At 37.7% G+C, this 14,261-nt stretch overlaps 1 protein-coding gene across 7 annotated transcripts in view; it reads right to left on the bottom strand.

Moving 5' to 3' along the window:
• Nucleotides 1–14,261, bottom strand: part of Akap13 (A-kinase anchoring protein 13) — a 277,674-nt gene that overhangs the window by 203,378 nt on the left and 60,035 nt on the right. For all 7 annotated transcript variants that reach the window (XM_060367369.1, XM_060367370.1, XM_060367371.1 and 4 more), the window contains exon 2: nt 13,426–13,469. In XM_060367369.1, the coding sequence (XP_060223352.1) occupies nt 13,426–13,458 (33 nt within the window). In that variant the 5' untranslated portion in view covers nt 13,459–13,469. The remainder of the gene's footprint in view (nt 1–13,425; nt 13,470–14,261) is intronic.

Here is a 14,261-nt window from a genome sequence, read left to right as displayed (position 1 = left end):
ATCTTAACCTCTTCTTTGGATAATCTAACATTTATAACCATTCACACATGGGGCAAATCTCTTTCTTGGGAATGACTTGGAATTCCACTAAAGAACATTAACCAAAACTACTGTGCCTATTATGTGTACAGCACTAAGATCTAGAAGCACATGTGAAAATGGAAGCAATAAAAACAAGTTATAAGTACTACCTAAACCCTTAAGAAGTAGTCAACAGAGCAAATTAAAAAAACACATACACAAAAATGCATCTGAAGTGTTTGAAGTGGTCTGTACAGCATAGCGGAGACAAAAAGAGAGGCATGACGGATTCCACAGAAAGGTGAAGAATAAGGCAGAGCACCATTGAGACAAACGGCAGGAAATTAATCCCAAGGGCTAAATGGTTTGGTGGTGGTAGTACGTGTGTTAGGGAGCAGGAGGAAGTGGTGGTGTTTCAAAGCAAGCAACAAACAGTGTATTTGAAACTGATTTATCACCTAGCATTCTACCAACTCAGCAGAGCACCTTCCAAGTTAAAATACAGCTTCCATTTATGCTGTATAGTTTCTACAGGCAGTCTACAGGCAAATTAAAAAAAAAAAAAAAAAAACTTTAACCTATAGAATCTTGTCAGTTCTATTTGAATCATGACCTATACTGCTTCCACTACAAAGCAGACGTGGCTATAATTACCCATGTCCACACAAACAACCTGTGAAAAATTCAAAATGACATAAAAAAATACTGGGAAACATGGTCACCATTACCACTGACATAGCTGGTGCTATAATCAGGAGCCCGTACCTTAACAGTGATTTTAAATCTATTAACAATTTACCAGGAAGCTGGCCTCAAAAGAAGCTAGGTACTTGTCTGTTTGAAATAACATCCTACATAACCATTTCCTGTTTATGTTTGATGCACTGCTTGATCATGTTGGAAGCCATTAACCCAGGCAAACTGTTCCCAATTTAATTCACCAAGGGCTTTTGAACTAACCTTTTGGTCCATTTGGTTCATGACTAGATTTTAGTGAACACCAGGATTGCAAAATTCTGGTTTGTTTGCTGGCCTCAAGACCAGTAGTCTACATGTGTGGAGTGGTGTGTTCTAGAAGCTATCCTTCCTGAGGATTCCTATTCCTATCATTTCTACCAGTATCTCCTGCTTCTGCCTGTCTGAGCTTCACTATGAGTGAAACACGTCTAGCCTTTGAACAACTACTGGTTATTCTACTTTACTATTCATGTTTTTGAGGCCCTGCCTCACAATCAAAAATCCAGTCTTCTAATACCAGAACTCCCTTTCATGTAACAAGTGATTCATAATAACCTATTTTGAATGAATTAGGCATACAGAACACTGTATTTCAATCTTCAGTGGCCAGCAAGATTCCTCTTCAAATACTAAATGAAAAATTCAACTTCCCTCATTGTTATTTGAAAGCTTAGGAAACAGGCTGTTATAAAATGTATCTTTTAAATAGTCACTGAAAAGCAACTTTGTTAGTTACAAAATGACAAGAAAAAATCACTTAAAATGTAAAACTTAAAGTACTGGAAACTGATTAAAAAGTCCAACAGAAGGAAACAAGGTTTTCCTTTGTAAAAACCATGCTGTGGAGCAATGGTTGATTTCCTTATATCTTCTGACACTGCTCACAAAGTACTGTTATTTAAATATAGTTCTCAGATCTAGCTGGAGAGTGCACCAACCAATGAAATACTTAAGTAGACCTATCAGAAATATACCATTAAGACAGATAATCCACAGAAGAGGTATGACCACTGATGAGGACCATGGTAGGAACAAAATAGAACCTAACAATAAAGTGAGTCACAGATTATTTCAGTTCATACTGTGGAAACAAATTTCCCAGGAACAGGAGAGGGAGGGGAAGAAGTTGGGGGTGGGGAAATCATTAACAAATTGATCCTCTTTCCTCCTGAGGCAACTGAGAACATTTAAGTACAGGTACCCTAACTTTTGTGGTTCTTCCCAATTTTGATTTATGCAAACTGCACTTAGGAATATTTGTTAAGTGGTCAAAGATTTTTTACAGGTTCCTCTCTTTGGACACAGCACCTGCATTAGTGTTATCAGATGAGGATCCAGTGTCATTTAAACTGAGATCTGTTCTAACTACCATGAAAAAGCACATCAATCCAATGCACAAAGTGCAAATCGTTAGAGAAGGCTGGAAATAAGTCCAAATTGGAAAAAATACCCAACGTGGCAGCTCTAAGTCATTCTTTCTCAATGTCCAAGTGCAAATCAAATGGATCAGTTCTTCTGATTTCCCTTTTGCATATGGCTTCTGAGCCTATCTAAAATCTAAATACAAGTCCTCTGGGGTTGGTGGATCTTTTTGAATTCACACTTGCCAGGATATAAAGTGGAACTATTAACCGAATCCTACATGCTCATTGTAAAGAGCATATTATGCAATGCATATTAACTACAAGCCATAATAACTTTCCTCAATTGAAAATGTCATTTAAAAAAATGTCATTTTAAATAGTTTTCCTTTTCTTTGGAAAACAGACAATAACAGCTTGTGGATTAGTCTAATAGAAACTGCTAAAATCACTATGTATGGCTTTGTTTTGCACAACTTAAATAAGACAAGGCATCTTCTTTTCATACGGTATTTGTCAATTATAACGATGTTTTTGTCTCATCTCAGAAGCTCTTACATGCAAAAATATTGGTACTAGGGGAAAAAGAGAGAAAAAGGATAACATAATAAACTGTATTTGTTAGGGCTCTGGAAATTTGTTTTGCAACTGAAATGGTGCTTACCCCTGAAAAAATCTAATAAATAGGCATTTTATATCCCAAACATATGGTAGATAATGATTATAAACCTATGTATTGCCTTGGAACCTGTCCTGGAAAAGAATTTCTCTCTCATGTGTGACTATATCATCAGATTTAAACAACTTTTAAAGGTATTTATTTTATTGGAGGGGTGCCTTTGTGTTTCCGCAAGGAGTTCATGTATTTAATAGATACTCTCCCTGTGGCTCCACAGATGAAAAGTAAACAAACAGCTTTAGGGACATAAAAAGGCAATTTGCAACAGAAGAAAATAAGAAATATACCCCTACTTTCTCCTGCTTAGCTGTGTTCTTCTGGTCATTTTATCAAATTGCTAACATCCAACATAAACCATCTGGGAGAGGATCTGGCACAGCAGTCTCCTCTAGAGTTACAGCTAAAAATAGCATTAACCACATAAACTCACAGTCCACGGGAACACTTCAGAAACCAGTAAAGAACGTTGTTCTAATACTGAAAAGGCATCTAGAAATGCAGAAGCTGCATTCTGAGAAACACCTTCATGTTCTTGGGCCTTGACTTCACTGGCTCAGGGCTAAAAACTTATCACCCCTTTAAGGATAATAAAGTATCGGCTAATTACTTCCCTAAGATGGCTACTCAACTATGTCAAAAGTTACAAAATATGATAAATGAGAATATTTCTACCACCTATTTCAAATAAAGATGGCAAACTATTCCACATTTCTACAGTTCATGAAGATTTCCTAATTCTTCCCTGTTTGCTCCACCAAGAAAACTCAATGCTCTATTCAAATACCTTCTCTCCTCCAGTCTTCCGATCACCACATTTCTCTTAGTCCATTTATACTAATTCTTACCCTGCAACTTCTCTTTGCATGTTGTCTTAAAACTAAATAAACCCATGTCTTAAATAAGCTAATGACCTGAAGAATCTGCCACCTGATCAGATCTGGCCACTGTAAGGATATAAGCAATCCCTTCGATCTCTTTATTGCTGTTTGTTCACTCTTCTAGGAGACACAACTCAACAGCCAAAAATTCCTACGGCTCATGAAATTATTCCCCAGCCTTAGACTTTCTGAAAAAGCCCATTCCCATATGCAGAGTTAACTATAATTTACTTGGTGTAAATAACTAAACTGTATTTACACTCATATTCATCCTCCAACCCCCACATATAAACTAATCCTTGACGCTATATGTACTGTTTCTTTGTACCTTAGGCCTAAAAGGAAACAAAGATCTTTTCCTCCTCCTCCCAAACATCTAAAGAGATGACTTCCTTCTGAGCGGTTCATCTAGAGGAGAATTTATTTATGGTTATTAGTGTCCACTTGCTAAATCAAGTAGTAGTTAGTGGTGGAGCTAGCTGTTTCATAAACAACAACCTTTTATGTGCTTGGCTTTCTTTTGACTGTGTGACAGCATCCCTTGCTCCTGACAGCTTGGGTAAGGCCCCGCTTTCATTCTTTATAGCTAGAACACCAACGTGCATATGCACTGTGTTCATGAAATATTGGCAAGCGCTGGGCATAATGGTGCGCGCCTTTAATCCCAGCACTCGGGAGGAAGTGGCAGGGAATCTCTAAAGTCAAGGCCAGCCTGGTCCATAAAGGGACTTCCAGTCCTTTGTAAAATTTTATCTGTTTCTTCATTTACTCTACGACCACTCATGGGTACCTACTGCATCCACATTAGGTATGGTTGTTACAGCTCAGATGGGAAAGACATTTGTCAAGAACCAGATGCAACTTCACCAACAGCACAGGCTTTAAGAGCAACAATCAATAAATGGGACCTCATGAAACTGAAAAGCTTCTGTAAAGCAAAGAACACTGTCTAAAGCAAAAGGACAGCCTACAGATTGGAAAAGGATCTTCACCAACCCATATCTGACAGAGAGCTAATATCCAGAATATATAAAGAACTTAAGTTAAACAGCAACAAATTAAGTAATCCAATTAAAAAATGGGGTACAGAGCTAAACAGAGAATTCTCAGTAGAAGAACATCAAGTGGCAGAGAAACACTTAAAGAAATGCTCAACATTCTTAGTCATCAGGGAAATACAAATCAAAATGACCCTGAGATTTCACCTTACACCTATCAGAATGGCTAAGATCAAAAACTCAAGTGACAACGCGTGCTGGAGAGAATGTGGAGAAAGGGGAACCTTCCTCCATTGCTGGTGAGAATGTAAACTTGTACAACCACTTTGGAAATCAATCCGGCGCTTTCTCAGACAATTAGTAATAGTGCTTCCTCAAGATCCAGCTATACCACTCCTATGCATATATTCAAAAGATGCTCAAGTATACAACAAGGACATTTACTAAACCATGTTCATAGCAGCTTTATTTGTAGCCAGAAGCTGGAAACAACCTAGATGTCCTTCAATGGAGGAATGGATATAGAAACTGTGGTACGTTTACACAATGGAATACTACTCAGCAATTAAAAACAAGGAAATCATGAAATTTGCAGGCAAATGGTGTGAACTAAAAAAGATCATCCTGAGTGAGGTATCCCAGAAGCAGAAAGACACACATGGTATATACTCACTTATAAGTGGATATTAGACATATAATATAGGATAATCATACTAAAATCTGTACACCTAAGGAAGCTAATTAAGAGGAGGACCCTGGATAAAATGTTCAATCTTCATTCAGAAAGGCAAACGAAATGGACATCAGAAGAGGGAGAAAACAGGGAACAGGACAGAAGCCTATCACAGAGGGCCTCTGAAAGACTCTGCCCGGCAGGGTATCAAAACATATGCTGAGACTCATAGCCAAACTTTGGGCGGAGTGCAGAGAATCTTATGAAACAACGGGAAGATAAAAAGACCTGGAGGGAAGAGGAGCTCCACAAGGAGAGCAACAGAACCAAAAAATACTCTGGGCACAGGAGTCTTTTGTGAGAGTGATACTCCAAACAAGGAACATGCATGGAGATAACCTAGAACCCTTATACAGATGTAGCCCATGGCAGCTCAGTGTCCAAGAGGGTTCCCCAGTAATAGGAACAGGGGCTATCTCTGATATGAACACATGGGCTGGCTCTTTGATCACCTCTATCTGAGGGAGGAGCAGCCTTACCAGTCCACAGAGGAAGACAATGTAGCCAGTCCTGATGAGACCTGATAGAATAGGGTCAGATGGAAGGGGAGGACAACCTCCTCTATCACTTGACTGGGAAGGTGCATAGAAGAAGAGGGAGGGAGGGTGGAATTGAAAGGGGATATGGGAGGGGGCTATAGCTGTGATACAAAGTGAATAAACTGTAATTAATAAAATTAAAATTAAAATTTTTAAAAATGAGGCAATTAAAAAAAGAAGAACCAAATGCAAGAAGCTGGAGAGATAGCTCAGCAGTTAAGAGCACATGCTGCTCTTCCAGAGAATGGGTTTGGCTCCTAGTACCCATGTGGTAACTCTGTGACTCTAGTTTATGTAAATCTAACACCTTTTCTGGCCTCTGTGAGCACAGACATACAAGTGCTGCATATTCATACACACAGGTAACCCATACACATAAAAATTAAGAAAATAAAAAAAAAAAGAACCTGCTTTATCCACAAAGTTAAAGATGATGTTCTGTTCAAACCTCAAGTAATGTGTTATTTACAATGAGCTCTTCACTGACACTAGAATTAGCTGTCTTTTTTATTGTGGTGACCAAACACCTGAAAAGAAACAACTTAAGGGTAGAAGAATTTACTCTAGCTCAAAGTTTAAGAAGACAAAGTCCATTGTGATAGGCAAGGCATGGCAGCAAGTAACTCTACAGCAGAAAAGCTTACTCTCATCTCAACAGACCATGCCATGCAGACATGGGGCCTACAATGAGGCTGGACTCTGCTACCTTTTAAGGCCTGCACACCAGTGACCCACCTCCTCCAGCTCAGCTCCACACTATAGAGGTTCCATAGTTTCTCTGAACAGACCACCAGCTCGGATCACATGTTCAAACACATGAACCTGTGGCAGACATTTCACATTTAAGCTAGAATAAGCCATATCTGGAGATACAGCTTACAGAGAATAAGGCTTTCCATTTCAGGAAAAGCCAATATACAAAAGGTAAATAAGAGACAACATTAGATGGAGAAAATGAGCAACTTATCATATCATCTTATGATTCCTTATTCACTTCCTCAACTAAGAAACCAAAGTTAATTCTCCAAAAATTACACATGAATTAATAAAGGCAGCAGGAAGTGGTGGCACACACCTTTAATCCTAGCACAGGAGAGGCAAAAGAAAACATATATCCCCAAGTTCCAGGCCACCCTGGTCCACATAGCAAATTCAGGCCAGCCACTACCTCAAAACAACAACAAAAAGGGAATAACGTTACCAAAAAGAAGGGTATTATTTATCTAGTATTCCTACAAACTCAGAAGAAAAACATTACAAAAATCAAAACTGCTACAAAAATAAATGGCTATGTTTTTCATAAATCTCAATATGAAAAGTACTTTTTCTTGACTAAGAGACTAATGAGCTATAACTAATAGCTATTTAATACTATAATGAAATCCTGAGCTGGGAGGAAAGAGCTATAAAAAGTTTGCGGTCAAGAAATTTGGATATGGACTTAGATTATTTAAGAGCATTGAACTGATGTTGTAATTTCTGTTTTTTGTTCACTGTACTAGATTATGAAAGAATACCTTAGTGATGAGAAAATATATGCTGAAATATATATAAGGAAGAGAGTCAATTTTCATATGGCTCAAAATATACATAATGCAAATGATAAACAGATGACACTAAAAGTGATGGATAGGTTATATCACTGTTATTTGTATGCTTCAACTTAGCTCAAATAAAATAATAAGTTTTAAATAAAATAGAAGATTAAATTGAGCTAGTTAAAAGACAAAATTTTATTTATGCAAGTGTAAGATTTTTATAGTTTATAGAACAGCTTATATAGTTTATAATGTGGCTTCATAACGACTTGGAATATAGAAGAAAGAAAATGGATTTGAACCAAGTTCTAGAAAAAGTGATTTTAAAGAAAGGAAGAAAAGGGTTTTAAAAAGAAAGAAACAAAAAATTCTATCCTGACCGTTTACTAAATGAACCATCATAAACTCACGTTTTTCTAACACGTGTTTTTCTCACTATGCTGTGAGAACTTAATGACATGGGTATGTCATGCCTTTTAAACTGTTAAATACTGCCTGAGTAAGTCTTTTATCGTTATTACTATTTTAAAGGTTTTGTTATCTAGAAAAATTAACAATGGCACAAATGTGTGTGAGTGGTATTCAAAGAAATAAGAGAGTGAAACGACTATCCAAAAATTATATCAACCACCAGCTAGTTAGTTTCACAAATTTTGGAAATGTTTTTGTTTTTTACTTTTTTGTTTCAGTTATTAATGACTTTTCTGTTGCTCTGACAAAAAATGACAGAAAAAACTTAAAAGATTATTTCAACTCATGGTTTAAGAAGAAATATAGTCCACAATGGTGGCAGGGCCATGTGGGAGTGGCCAGTTTTGTCTAGTCAGGAGAAAGAAATGCTTGCTGGTCATGCTTTCTCCTTTTTATTCAGCCTAGGACCAACCCTATAGGTGGACCCTTCCTCCTTAGTTAAACATCTCACAGACACACCTAGAGGCTTATCCCCTAAATCCTGTCACACTGACAGTCAAGATTAACCACCTTAAGAGATTTCAGGAAACTGAAAGCTAGAGTCTGAGAAGTGGCTGTCCCCAGGGACAAGCATACCAAGTGCTTAATTAAGCAGTGCCAAACGGTCAGCCCAGAAAACATAAACAAGTAGCATTATGTGGGCTGAAAGGTTGTATTTAGAAATATATATATGCATATTCATATATACATATGCATGCAGTAACAGTCAGTGAAAAAAAGAGCCCGTGAATTTGAAAGAGAGCAGGGAGGAGTGTATAGGAAGGCTTGGAGAGAAGAAGAAATATTGCAATTATATTAATCTTAAAAGAGAGAGACCAACCATCATACCCTCCAAAGTAATTCAGATATGAAAGAACTTTTCCAAAAGCAGAATCTTGATTGCACTGTCCTAAGTTAAAAGATAGCCTCATCTGCAAAACCATCCATCCTCAGCTCAAAAGTATCTACGTACAACCGTAACATTGATTCTAAATGGCTAGAAAGACGAACTATTTTTTCTCAAACACATAGTCCAAATACATATGCTTAAACTGCCTAAATGTCTTCCCAAGGCCAGCATGTGCTCTTTAGGATAAGCCACAGCATCCCAAGAGACTCCAAGCTGTTACAGTTTTAGTTTTAAAAGTATGTGAAGACAGGTACTGTTCTTCCCTGTGAGGGATGGGACTCTGGGAGAATATACATACCAGAACCCAGAGAGAGGAAGGGGCTTCGAGGAGGTGGATGGAGGAGGCTGTTTGTCCACTCCACTGCATTTGCTGTTTGCTGATGCTAGATTGCTAGATCGTCTGACGACTGAGACTGGTATTTTTCCAAAGAACCTGACAACCCTAACCTGCCAAAATTAAGTCTAAAGAGCTCTCCATCCCTGTTCCCTTCTAACCGTATCTCCTACCTAGGGTTGGGGGATTAGAAGGGAGGGAGGTAGAGGCTTAAGGAACCGCAGATAAAGTAATATTTAGAAACCAGCTCCTACACCAAGACAGTTTCACATGGAGTTTCTGCACTGGTTCCTTTGAAGATTATGCTCTCCCCTCGGCTACCCAAGTCTCTGCTTCTTCGGCAAGACCCTCAGTGGCCTTCTCTGTCACCCAACCCAAGCCGCTGGGCAGGTATCACCATATCCTCTGAGTTTATTTAGTTTCATAAACCATTTTTCTTCTTTAAAATGTCCTCTGCATCAGTTGTGTTCCCCTCCTTACTGTAATATAGGTGCCAAGAGACCTCCTACTGGTCCATGGCTAAATCCCCAGCATCAGGAACAAGTGCTGCGACAAACAAGACACCTGAATTAAAGAATGAATTTCTCCAGCGCCAGTCTAATTTTCACTTTTAATCCTGATGTGTGACTGAAATTTATTATCCCAGGAATAAAATGCTAAAGAATCAAACACTGATCTGTAGGTATGCCCAAACTTTTAAACAATTGTTATACAACATTGTCACCTATACAATTTATGCCTGAAAATTATGCAATCAAATTTTTCAAATTCCTGGTTTTGTGTTGAGAAGCACCCATCAATATGGTGGGGCTCAACAGCCATCGAGTGGGTATATCTGGACCCACTCATTGTCCAGTGGGACACATGGGTCTATTGTTGAATATGCCCAAAAGCCTTCTGAAACTATTCTTCTCCTGATTCAACTTTGTCTTCATACTGGACTGTCCCCTATTCTAATGCCATCTACTTTTTTATCTTCTCAAAGAGCTCATCTACTTCCAGTCAAAATTACCAATATTTCAGTAATGATACAAACTATCTCCACTTCAATTTCTTTGCCCTAGAGGTCCAAGCTCACCATCTCATAGGATAACTATGTGTCATATGTATTTAAAGAACAAGTGTATTGCCTCCTGGCCCCTCTACTGCTTACAATTGCATCAGCTGTCACACTCAAATTTTCAACCCACATCAATCACTCGTTATTCTTTCACTTCTCATTTTATATAAAGCATTTGGTTCTGTTATTCTTTTAAAACATTGCTTACATCTACCATTGTCTCTAGTTTTCACTCTCAGTATACTCTCAAGATCATCATACACAAAACTTTTCACAATTTTAGTCACCTCCACTAGGTAGAACCTACAGGCATCTTGTAATCCACCTGGCAACAATTAATACTTTTGTGGAGGCTCGAGAAATGCATCTGCTAGTGATATAATTCACTTTCCTCCTAACATGAAGGCTGTACTCACAGATGAATTAACAGGTAAGGAGAGAAAAACACACACACTGAGCAACTGGTGTTCTAAGTTACAACCCAGTGACTCCACATCCACCGAGAACATTTCCTCCAAGAAATAATTATGCATTAAAGCAGTCTCATCTAAACTACTTCACAATACAAGCATCTGAATCGTGCAGAACGCTTATCTTGAGGCAGGGTCTCACTCTGTAACGCAGTCTGGCCTCAAACAAATGGTGTTCCTTCTGCTTCAGCCTCATAATTGCTGGAATCATAGGTGTGTACCACTATACATTTTTTTAAACTACTGAAAATTATTTAATATGAAACTCTACCAAAAGACTGAGTGAAATAATTATTTGTAGTCCAGTCTGTTTATCTTAGAGATGAAAGTACTCAAGATTTGTTTTTCTTCTTTCAAAGCAGTTTTCTCTCCTCTGCTCATAACACCCCCGAAGACATCAAATATGTAATTTATAAGACTTCAACATAATCTTTGATCTTTTGCTCAGTAATTCTTTTTCTAGGTGCAGAGAACTGACTCCCTGGCTAACACACTGCCATATAGCACCTACTTTTCTTAATTCAGTTCACTGAGAATGGAATATACTTTTACTCTTTTTAAAAAGACACAGCAAACTGTGCCATTAACAATGACTACTGACATACATATTTGTAAGTTGAAGATTAAGGGACTCTTCTGTAGAGCCTGTTCAATTCCTTTACATATGTAATCATATATTATATGCTTACTTTATTAAGAAGATTCCTTCAAAATTTCTTGTAGTCAGACATGGTGGCACATGCCTTTAATCTCAACACTCAGGAGGCAGAGGTAGGTGGACCTCTCTGAGTTTGAGGCCAGCCTGGTCTACAAAGCAAGTTCAGGACAGCCAGGGCTATACAAAGAAATCCTGTCTCAAAAAAAAAAAAAAGTCTTACATTTCTAAAGGAGTTTTACTTTTTGCTTATTTTTGCTATTCAGTCTATCTCTCTCTGTGTGTGTCTGTCTCTCGTGTGTGTATGTGTGTAAAGACCAGAAATCAAAATCAAAGTCTGCTATCTTCCCTATCACTACTTTTTTTTTTTTTTTTTTTTTTTTTTGGTGGAGACGGTCTCTCGATGAGCCTGGACTTCACTGATTGGTCAGAAAGCTCTCAGGATCTTTCTGTCTCCACCTCCCAGGCATACCAGGCTTTTTACCTAAGTCCCCATATTTGACCTAACTGAGCCATCTCCCCTGCCCCCAGAATGAAGCTTTTTCAAATTTAACATGTTTATGATGCTTTCTGACTCATCTAGAAAACAGCTTCAAATCACAGCTGTGTCACTTTGTCAAATTCAGACCTCATTTCCTTAAGTCAAGATAAAATGGGTGAAGCAGATAATTCTCAAGTGCTTATTTACTCTATAAATATTCTGCATTTGGTACAGTCCACAATAGTAAGATAAGAACGATTTTTGCCTCACATCTTTGCCACTACTTTCTCTTCCACAATTATCAATCACAAAAACAAAAACTAAAATTTATACATACATACATGGACAGAGGAAAGAAAGTCCCACTATGTAGTCTTGGCTGTCCTAAAATTCTCTAGATAAACAAAGATGGCCTTGAACTCCCAGAACTGACATGGCAACTCACAACCACCATAACTGCAGTTCCTGGAGATCCAAATCCAACGACCCCTACTAGCCTCCAAAGGCTCAAGGCACACGTGTGGCACACAAACATGCAAGTAAATATTTGCACACAGAAGTAAAATCTTCTTAAAAAGCAAAATGGCAATGAATAGAACTGTAATTTTTGCATATCAAAAACCTGACATACAAATAATCTATTTACAACTCACTGACACATATAACCCAATATTTAGATGGCAAAAGGTCTGAACAGATATTTTCCCCAGATATACAGTCACCCAGCCAGTAGATATTCACTGCCTCCCACTGTTCCAACATCTGTCCTTTGTCCTAAACAACCTGTGGAGACTTCTGAAACAACTACATGGCCCTTGTTTTCAAGGTGACTCAAATCCTACCACAGGGCAACTTCTTCCAGTCTCCAACCACTGCAAAACAAGGCCCCAGGGCTTCTTATAGTACTGCCTGGCTCCTCAACCACAGACACCTTTTCCCACCCCAAAGGAGTCAATTCATTTCTACAGCAACAAAGGAAAACAAACAAACAAAAAACAAAACAAACAAACAAACAAAAAACCAATTAAAAAAAACACTATCTAGAATTTACCTCGTTCAGCCTGGATTTATCCATTTAGCCATTTCACCTTACAATGACCTTATTTTAGGGAAATTTTAGCCAGAGTCCTGAGATAAGTAGTTTTTAGCCAGTGGCAGGGTGTCACATAGTTGCAATGTAAAGTGCCTCAAATGGCAGTTGAAGACCTCCATCCTATTTTTACAGAAAAACAGTTTTACTCCAGGCGTAAAACTGCATTTTTACTCCAGGCAAAAATAAGATGTCAAGTAGCACCTGCACGGCAATTGATTTCATATGCACACCCTATCACACTGACAAGATGACCTCAAAGAGTAAAATACTATTCTGTTAAAATACTATACTATTCTCGCTTCAGTTCCATGCATTTTTAGAACCTATTAAAGCAAAGTTAATTTCAAAAGTGTATTGTTATATCATTTAAACTGTGTGTAGATGTACAAAACTTTCATTAATTTCTACATGAGATTTCAAGTTAATTATAAAAAGTAAGCAAACGCAAATAAGTACAAAATTAAAATAAAGCACATTATTTACTTACATATAATGGAGCTTGTTGTGGACTAAGTTTCATGACCCAGGACACTGAAATAAAAAGAAGAAATAGATGAGAATAGAATCAAAATTTATCAACCAAAATATTAAGAAAAAAAAAAAGCACCTAAAAGTTTAAATGTCATCATGGCTCTGTGACTATAATCCCAAGTCTGAGTGATGTACACTGGACTTTCCTTATAGAGATTTTAATTGCAGAATACTTATATTCTAGTCTTCTTGGAAGGGGATGAGTTTTCATATTGAAAAATAAGGGTTAAAAGCTTTACAGTAAAACATCAGCTAAACTTCCACATGACATCCTAAGCTCATGAAATAATGCTTACTGGTACAGGTCCCCAAAACCCCACTAGGAACTTTGGGGTAAAAGTAGGTAACAGAAGACCACTAAAGCTCTCACACTTTCTGCCTTTCCCTCAAAAAGGAGGGTCTACAGTTTGCCTTTAACAGCTAAAATTAACGGCCAAATTCCCATATCATTTCTGTAACTGAATTCTCACCAAAAAAAAAAAAAAAAAAGAAAGAAAGAAAGAATAGACATACTGATATAGAAGGGTTAAAACTCATGAGGACTGAATCCTAGACAAAAAAAAAAAAAAAAAATGACAAGTGACTAAGCAATGCTGAAAGCAGGAGAAACAGCCCCCCCCAGGGAAGAGCACACCAATGAGTAATCCAACACCAAATAGTCCTGAAAACACATAAATCTATTCATACAAGTAACATACAAATTTAGCAAGTTAGAAATACACACATACAACAATAATTAGAGAGAACAAGGACATGAATTTGAGAAAGAGCAAGAGGTGTACACAGGAGGTG

The sequence above is a fragment of the Meriones unguiculatus genome, chromosome 14 (assembly GCF_030254825.1).
Source record: "Meriones unguiculatus strain TT.TT164.6M chromosome 14, Bangor_MerUng_6.1, whole genome shotgun sequence".
In the NCBI taxonomy this organism is placed as follows: domain Eukaryota; kingdom Metazoa; phylum Chordata; class Mammalia; order Rodentia; family Muridae; genus Meriones; species Meriones unguiculatus.
Note: the sequence above shows the minus strand (reverse complement) of the source record. Positions and strands in the feature narration are given on the sequence as shown.